At 49.1% G+C, this 9,341-nt stretch overlaps 1 protein-coding gene across 1 annotated transcript; it reads right to left on the bottom strand.

Annotated features, from left to right (window-relative positions):
- Nucleotides 1–1,468: 1,468 nt before the first annotated feature.
- LOC124648067 (UDP-glycosyltransferase 73C4-like) lies at nucleotides 1,469–2,962 on the bottom strand. Its single transcript, XM_047187891.1, has one exon. It carries the CDS (start codon nucleotides 2,960–2,962, stop codon nucleotides 1,469–1,471), a length of 1,494 nt encoding a protein of 497 aa, XP_047043847.1.
- Nucleotides 2,963–9,341: the final 6,379 nt, after the last annotated feature.

Raw genomic sequence — 9,341 nt, 5'->3', positions numbered from 1 at the left:
AACTCGAAGACGTAGGAGTCAACCACTACAAGGGGCATGCATTAGTCAATGAAGTCAAACGTCTACCTCTACATACTGGAAACCTAGACTAAGAGTACAGTAGAAGGGAACCAGATCCCTAATCCGAGAACCTAAGTGGCTAGAGTTCTTTTTTTAGAGAAAAGGGGCGCCCCGGTTCCATTAATAATGCAACCGTACGGCACAACACAGAGTAGGTTTTCATAGAGTATTTTCATAAAGTAAAGAACAGCAACATAAGCTACTACATACCAAAGGCCAAGAAAACAAAGCAGCAGCAGCTAAGAGACAATATTTTTCATTCTCCCAAGCGATCTTCTCCTCTACTGCTTTTTTCTCCATCTTCCAGGTCAACCAAGCGCCTGATAGCAGCTAGAAACGAAAACCACTCAAGGTGGCTCCCAGATGATCCTTAGCAGTTCTCCTCTTCTTTGCTCCATCTTTAAGATCAACTGGTCCAGCTCCTCCAAACGCACATCCATGAAGAAAACCCTCCATCGGCCAAGACATGCAGTCACCTTGCTCCAAGCCATATCCAGACCGAGCCAACTTCTTCCTTGAAAGCATAATTCATTCGTAAAGACCAAATAGCCCATAAGACAGCAGAACAGAGTTCTTGTTGTTACTAATCCACCACCGAGCCACATACTCAAGTAGCTAGAGTTCTAGCGAGTTCTTTAGAAAACCATGTATCTCTAGAGCTGGAGTTAGAAATAGCTAGGTTAGACTATGAGTTGTTCTTTGGATCTTTATTTGCAGTTTTATCTCATTGGAAAGTAGGAGGCTATGTTGATCTTCTGCAATGGGTTTATGTGTAATTCTATAGACGTGCATTGGACTCGCATATGTTTCTATTGTACCACTCTGAAATATGTAATACTAGTGGAACGGTGTTTCATCGGTATTATGTCAATGACTTGCGTACTATAACATGCAGTAGTATGTTGGGTCACTAGTCTAAGTAGCAGCCGAACGGGCAGTTTTCGCAAAAGGCAGGAAGCTAGCAAGGGACAAGTAGGTCAATGGCAAAGAAGTAACCTCCCTCATCATTGCTTGCCCCGACGAGGCAACTAGGTAGCAAATTGAGATATATTTTCATTTCGCTAGAGAGTTGTCAACAAGGAGCTAAATATAATTTGGTTTGTATCTTCAAAGGATTAAGTTGCAGATGGATTTAAAAGCCTCTTTCTTACCGTAGCTTTGAAGAGTTTAAACATAATATTTACTTTTATATAAGAAAAAATGTTAGAAATAGGATAGTATTCTAGTACCAGCTTGCACACCGCAACGTGGCATATAAATAGGAGAACAACGGGAGACTCGGGTTAATTATCCGAGTAGACAGCCAAATCTTGACACCAAGAACCGAATGTTGGGAACAAACACTTGATTACGCGGGATCGCCACGAATGTCAGCAGACAGAGACAGCTCCACCTCCACTCGATCAGCTCAGCAAGACGTCGAGTAGTCAACAGTGTTACTGTCGAGTGTCGGCAGCGGCAGCGGCAGCCTCCTTTCTTTTATCAGATCGTTGATGAGCCTACGCAGATCAGTGTGCGAGGAGCCGCCTTCCTCCACGGCGGCGTGAGCCTTGAGGGCGAGCTCCCGCACCCTGACCCTGGCTGCCTTCCCTCTTCCTCCAGGCTCCAAGAATCTCGCCAGTGCCCGCGCCACCGCCTCCGCCGGCACTGTCGCCTTCTCCTCGTACCTCGTGCTCCGTGGCCCGCTCCACACCCTCTCGCCAATCTTGAGAACGTCCGTGACTAGCCTCTCCCCGATGAACTGGTCGAACTCCAGCGGCCACGTCAGCATCCGCACGCCGGCCGCCGCCGCCTCCAGCAGCGAGCTCGAGCCGCAGTGCGTCAGGAACGCCCCAACGGACGGATGACCCAATATCACGGCCTGTGGCGCCCAGCCATTGACGAGCATCCCCCTCTTCCCCACGCGCTCCTCCCACCCCGCCGGCGGCGTCCACCCGTCCGCCCTCAGCACCCACAAAAACGGATGGCCGGAAGCTTCCAGCCCGAGAGCCAGCTCGCGGAGCTGATCGTCCGAGACCAAAGCGTAGGTGCCGAAGCATACGTACACCACCGAGCATGTCCGCATCGAGCCCAGCCAACTGGTGATGGTGCGTGATGACTCGCCGACGCCTGCAGCTCCGCCCCGTGGTAACGGCAAGGACACTGGTCCGACGAAGTAGGCGCGATCCACGTAGCCGTGGCGCGCATACAGCTCGCAGTACTGCTGCTCCATGTCGAAGAAGGTGTTGCGGGCGAGGCCGAAGCCCGTAGTACCTATCCCCTGGACGGTCGTGTTGAACCGTTCGTTCTTCTGCTGGCACCTCAAGAACTCCGGCAGTTCGGCCCTCGGGATCCTTATCTCCGGCCCTGCGAACCCAGGGACCACCACCTCCTCTTGGTCGGACTTGGAGCTGCCGCCCAGTGTGCTGCTGAGGTGGTGCATGGCGAGCGACGAGAAGGCGCCGATCACGCCGAACGAAACGCACGGCACGCCCAGCTCGCCGGCGACGATGGAGTTCCAGGAGAAGTGGACGTCCGTGATGATGGCGTCGGGGGACATGTCCCGGATGAGCGCTTCCTGCGCGGGCCGCGTCAGCCCCTCCTCGAGGGCCGCGGCCGTGATGCGCCACGCGTCGCCGGCGGCGGGGGCGAGGTTCTCCACGCCGGGTGGGACGCCGGCCACGTGCGGGAACGGGTAGGTGGCTATCTTGATGGCGCTGCTCGCCGCGGAGGCGCCGTGCCGATCGAGTGCCGCCCGAACGACCGCGACGTTCGCCGGGGTGACGGCCAATGTGGGTTCGACGGCGTCAGGGCAGGCCCCGGCGAGGCGGACGGCGAGGTCGGTTTGCGGACAGATGTGGCTGGTGGCGAAGAAGGGGATGAGCAGGATCCGCAGCTTCTTGCCGTGCTCCGCAGATGCCATTTCCTCGATAGATTGTGTTCAGGCTTATCCTTCCGTTTTGAGGTTCTTCAGGCTTTGTAGTACTCCAGCTGAAATAATGGAGTTAGATCGGAGAGCTGCCAATCAGATATTCAGATCGATCGATTCTACACCGAAGAGGAGAGGGACACAAGTACAGGTCCCAGCTGCCAACTATCACGGTCCCGGTAGTACCACGTCATAACTTAAACGCAAATTCTATCTCTTAGTCGACTTCGTTCTGGTCCTACGCCGAGGTCACGCGTCCGCGCCGTTGGATGAGATCGGACGATCGCGCGTCGTCCCGCGCGGGGGCCACCACCTGGTCGTAACGTCCGCCGCTTTTTTGGTGCGCGTAGTAATTTCCCAAGCAGTTCAAATTTCGGGACTCGTGCGGTCGGCTTCATCCATTTCGCTCTTCGCCCAAATCTCTCCCGGAGCTTCGCCAAATCGCCGCCGCTCCCCCGCGATTCTCGCCGTAGAGTAGGAGATCCCGGCCGCGGCGGGTGTACACCATGTCGGTCGGCGGCTGATTTCGTCGTCGGATCCGCATTTCCGTCCGCTCGGCGGGGGAAGGTCTTCATCGCTCGTCGACGGTGAGGTATGGTTTGCGCCCTCTCCTCCCTCGAGCGCAGCACCCCGCATCTGGTTTTGTCTCCGTGGTTACATCCTTCGTATGATCCGGCGGGGATTCGGGGGATTTTTCGGCTTTTCTCTCGTTTGTCGCTACATCTACTTTTCTCGAGCGCCCGAGCCGTTTCCTGGTAAGTTGATGGTGATTTTCGTTCAGCATATGTTAGGATCTGTTGAAGCATTCACGGATCTAAGTTATTTTTCGAGGATCTCCCTCCGCAACTCGCTGATTTTAGTTGTAGCAACATATCCATGGTCAAGCTCATAGCTGATGTGTGTGGATCCTTTTTTTATGCAAACAGTGTTACATCCTAATTTGTATTGATATTTTTCCTATGTAGTGGTTACATGCACCCATGTTTTTTGCATGCAGTGCTATGTATGTGGGAATGAAAATGTAACAGTGTAGCACATGGTTATCAAAATCAAATGCTAAGTCTAGTTTTAGTCCCTGAAAAAATGGTTATCAGTTTTTTCAGGTGGCATAAAGCATGTAGCACATGGTCCACAAACCATGTAACTAGGTCACACAAACCATGATATAAGTATCCGCATTACTGCATGTCACATGATAGCTATACCGGGGGGCATGTAACTGGAAAATGATATGTTTGTGTTCGTTGCAGCAGCTGTAGCTGTTTAAGTGCTTGTAACATATTTTTTGCTAAGATGCATGTAACTGAATCTGGTCAGTATATTACTGAATCATGTACAGCAGCTACAGATATGGGGGAAAGGGATTTTTTCTATTTTTTTTTTTTTTGCTAGGTACATGTAACTGAATCTGGTCAGTATATTACTTCCAGACCTCGACGTAGTATGTTACATGAGATATCTTTTACTTAAATTTCTTTTGGCTGCTTTTTAGTGACATGTAAGGTAACTATAGATTTTTATCATCTTTACATGCAGTGTTTATTGCATCACGTCGACCTTGTAGCTCCGACTCTCTACCATCTCTTTTTCTACGCTTTAGTTTTTTTGGTGCATGTAACATCATAATGTGTAGGACACAAAATGGAACATGCAGCTTACATATATGCTATATGCAATAATAGATTTTGAGCTATCTTTTTTTCCTTCTGTATATTCAGATTAGTTGTTTTTTGTTTTTCACAGTAAAACTAACTAATTTTCTTAGACAGAAAATAGAGCTATGGACAACAACGAAGAATCTAGGAACCCCATGGTTTCTCGTTTAGTTATGGATTACCTTAGTCCGCAGCCTGGCCCAGTAATTGGTGTCCTCTTGGTTTGTGTCCGTTTCTCTTCATCACCTGAGGCAATTTTCCATGCACTCCACACAGTCAAAGCTTTGACTACTGCTCCTATCAATTATGTCGTAAACAGCACACGGCATGCTGGTAGGTGCACAAACCCAGTTGATGCACTAAACCTAGATTACACAAGGGGCACCTTCAAGTTTAATGACACGTTGATCAAATGCATCAACCTCGAAACCATCCGCATGTTACCTTATGATGAAGACGATGTTTACTCATGCACTGTTGAGCATTTCCTTGCATGCCATGAAGGCAATTCTATTATGCACTACCCTAGAGGGTTTGGTACTCCAATCGAAGACATGGACTTGCATTACTACCCCACGTTGTCCGCCACCACAATGGACATCCTTGGTGTACAAGAAGGCCCTTCGATTCTCTCGCTCGGAGTGGAAATCAAGTATTTCGGACGCCCTAGGGATTTCCCGTATGCCATACGAGTTGCCAACCTCCCAAACCACAAGTTTGCTGTTGACCAAGATGGAACAATGTACATGAAGTATAGGACCACATTTGAAGCTCATTACACATCTATCCATCACTTCTACGTGGGTGGACACATGATGATCAAGTTCTATCGAGTAGCATATGTCAACAAAAGGATTGCTGCCCTTGATCTCCTTGGGGATCGACACGATGGCCTCCGACTTCCGGCGGCTGCCCAGCATGTTGATCAGTTGATGTACTAGCTTCAGGAGTTGCATTGAGATCAATGCCACCAAACCAGTATTCAAATCCGCGAGCCCTTGGCATTCTTCTTCAAAAACAAATATCTGCATGGAATCAATGACATGAATCATTAAGATTTCTTGGTTGCACAACATTTTTTTCTAAAGTAATTTTACATCTGGTTTTTTACAATCTTCGGTTAAATAACATTCTCCCTTTTTGTTTTTTACAGGTGCAAGTTGTAAATATCTTCCGCAGAAATCCAAGGCAAAACCAGGGGGAAAGATCATGTGACTGTCATGGCAACCAGTATGGCCAAATGAGATGCAGTACTACCTTTACTAATGGGAAACCAGTATGAACTGATAACCAGTATTTAGCATGTAGAGGTGCAGTCTAGTGTTCTCTCATGTAGCTCTGCCCTAACTTTGTGTCTACCAGTTACATGCTTTTTTCTGAAACACTCATATTTTGGTTTTGGAGATAACTTTGTGTGTTCTACATGGTTTGTCCTACCCTTTTTTGTGTGTTCTACATGATATCTACATGCTATCCTACTTTTGTGTGTTCCATCTTTTTTCTGTGTGTTATATCCTGTGTTCTAACATGCTATCTTTTTTGTGTCCTATGCTCTTTTTTTAAAACTTGTTACTTTTTGTTTGTCCTATAGTTACATTAGTGGCACATGTAAACATAGCAGTAATCTATTTTTTCTGGCACATGAAACGTGGTGCATGTAACTATAGTTACATTAGTGGGAACTACTTTTGTCTGAAGGCAGTAGATAGGTCAGCTACTAAGTGCATGTAACATACATTAGTGGCAGATATAGCTGTTTAAAGACTTGATGATGCCATATTTTTCACTAGATGTAGCAAAGGGAAAGGTTCACGTAACAAAATCACTAGATGTAGCTGTTCCTATGAACCACAAGGGGCAACTATATTTTTAACTAGATGTAGCAAAGGGAAAGGTTCATGTAACAGAATCTGGTTAAGATAGTACCTGCTAGTCAACTGAATTTTTGCAGAGAGATAGACGATGTAGCAGGGGGGGGGGGGGGCCTGGAGGTGATTCCCCGGACCTGCAAGTCGTCAGATGTAGCAGATCCCTCCCTCAATGTAGCAGACTTTCTCCCTATATGTATGTAGCAGATCTGAAACTAGCAGGTCTGAAACTATATGTATGTAGCAGATCTGTTCCTCAATGTAGCAGATCTCTCACCAAGCTGATTGAATCGATGTAGCAGATTGATCGGTGGCGGTGAACTCGGACGAGAGGAGAGGAGTTTTTTTCTCAAGAATCTGGATGTGACTGTTCTTCCTCGGTTCATCCCTGTTCTTGGCGTGGTGAAGAAGAAGATGGGGATCCAACGCACATGTAGCAGGGAAGAAGAAGATGGGATCCGATGTAGCTTTATGGTGCGGTCCCCAAAAAAAGTGGCGTTCACGTGGGAGTTGCGGGTGGGAGACGCTCGTATGCTGCTGGGGGGGTCCCCACGGTGGGCCAAAAAAAGGAAAGTGCGTGGTCCCCACGCTGGTCCAGAAAAGGAAAGTCCACCTGGTCGGACTGACCTCGTTTTACCAGGAATCGAGGTCGACCTCGATGTAGCACAGCCCTAACTTAAAAGCCTGTCGGTGTTTGTGGAGTGTAGATTGTGGTCCCTTTTTTACAAAACAAATTCAAAATCATATTTCCAAATTTCAAAACCATCTGAAAAACAAATCAGGATATAGCCCGTAAATATCCAACAGACGTACAAACTATCAATTAGGAATATTGTGTATTTGAAACTACACAAAACTAACAAAAGTGTGGATCTGCGTATTTTTTTTCGATAAAGGAAATATATTAATATCAAGAGATACCAATTACACCCAGCCTCTGCAACAACGCACCACCCTAATGGCACTACGAATGCACACAGCCAAAAAAAGGAAAAGAAAACTAAGAAACAAAAGTCCCGCTACAGTATCTCGGGCCTAACAACAGAGAATACATCCACCGCCATGACAACACTTGAATTACGTGACTCTCCAAAAACGACGCCTCCAAGAAGGGAACAAGTGCTCAAACACCATCGTCGCCCGATCAAAGATCTTAGGTTTTCACCCCGAAGATAGTCCCCACTCTCAAAACAATGCCTCCACCAAGGTCACCGCCGAGCACAACCGGCTAAGGCCGGACCTTGGGTTTTCACCCTGAAAGGTAGGACTCCGCGCTTCACATGTGTTGTCGCCCCCACTTTCATACCGCTGCCGTGATGCCCGGACACCAAGCAAGCCCCTCAACAGCCGCGGAGACTTGAACCTCCCTTAGCTAGTCCTCCCCTCGGCCTTCATGAAATTCTCTTCTTCCGACTTTCATCATGGATCCATAGTCACTTGATGTCAACACAGAAAAAGAGCTTCGCGCCGCTCCCTCCAGAACCAAACGGTCGGAATAAACGCATGGGTGCGCACGACCGAATACCTCTGATCCAGCAAAATCCAGGCAAAGCACTATTACATTCGCCGGCGGAGCCTTCCGGAACTCAACCCTCCGGCCAGATCACGAGTCCAGGCCTCCGGTAGGTCCTCCTCTTCACGCAAGAGAGGCCCTAGGACCGCCGCCTTTATTCAGGTCGGACCCCCACGTCGGCGACCATCCCGGGCTGGCCAACCCAACCCTCCACCGGCGACACCATCGCCGGCTTCCATGCACCTCCATCTCACCGCCGGATGACGGTGATAGATCAATAATCCACCACCACCAACCGCAGGCCGACCCTCTCCGGCGAAGAAGAGGCCACCTCCTCCGTCGAACCCAAGGCTGCTGCCCCGGGCGCCCTCGTGTCGCGGAAGATGCCTGAGATCGCCTCCACGCACCGACGAGAGGCGGGGGTTGATGGCATGGCGCAGATCGAGGACCTGGCCGCCGCCCACCACCAACCCCTGCCGGAGTGCTGCGGGAAGCCGACGATAGGAGGGAGACCGCAGCGCCGCCCATCCCAACCGTGCCGGCCGGTCCGCCAGGGGACAGCCGACGGGAGGAGGGCCGCCGCCGTAGTCGCCTATCCCACGCGCGTCTGCTCCGTCATGCATCGAGGAGGTGGGATCTGGCCGCCGATCTCCACGCAGCGACGAGGAAGGGCCCCCGCCGCCGCCACGCCCCGAGGGACTTTGCCCCGGCGGCGCTACCGGCGGCGCTACCGGCGGCGGCGGCGGCGGAGGGTGGGGTGCGGGAGAGGTTAGGGTTGGGAGAGGTTAGGAGCCGGACGTAGGTTGGGAGAGGTAACAGATTATAACTCACAATCCCTGCTCTTAGAGTAAGAACCTCAAGTTTATGCATCAAGAGATGCCAGAAGTAGTACTCACAGGAGAGAGCCTGAATGGGCAGAACTGGGGCTTTCCTCTCTTTCTGTGGATCTGCGTATAGTGATTTCAAAAATCTCCAGAAGAAATAATAGACTTTATCATTTTTATATATGTAGCACAGAATACGAAACATTTTGAATTGAGATTTTTCACGCTTGTGCAATACATCATTGGCTACTTTTAGTATTTTACTATTACACAATTTCTTGAATCATGTAAATTTAACTTTCAAATTTGATCGAAAATAAGTCAAGGTAACCGAAATTAGGTCCATGGATTCCTTTATATATGTATATTATGTGAAATTTCTGTGCTTCCACTATGTGCAAGTTCAGTTGAGAATGCTTGATTTTGTTGCATCGAAATATCCATATGCTTCATATTTATATTTATTACTTGTACTGCTTCTCTGCGTAGGGTTTGCATAACCAGCAGAAGGAC

Source organism: Lolium rigidum, chromosome 4 (genome assembly GCF_022539505.1).
Source record: "Lolium rigidum isolate FL_2022 chromosome 4, APGP_CSIRO_Lrig_0.1, whole genome shotgun sequence".
NCBI classification, from domain to species: Eukaryota; Viridiplantae; Streptophyta; class Magnoliopsida; order Poales; family Poaceae; genus Lolium; species Lolium rigidum.
This window is presented reverse-complemented; position numbering and strand designations above follow the sequence as displayed.

What these genes read in the sequence shown, in the direction of transcription:
- LOC124648067 (XM_047187891.1), bottom strand. Translation starts at nt 2,962, where the DNA reads ATGGCATCTGCGGAGCACGGCAAGAAGCTGCGGATCCTGCTCATCCCC.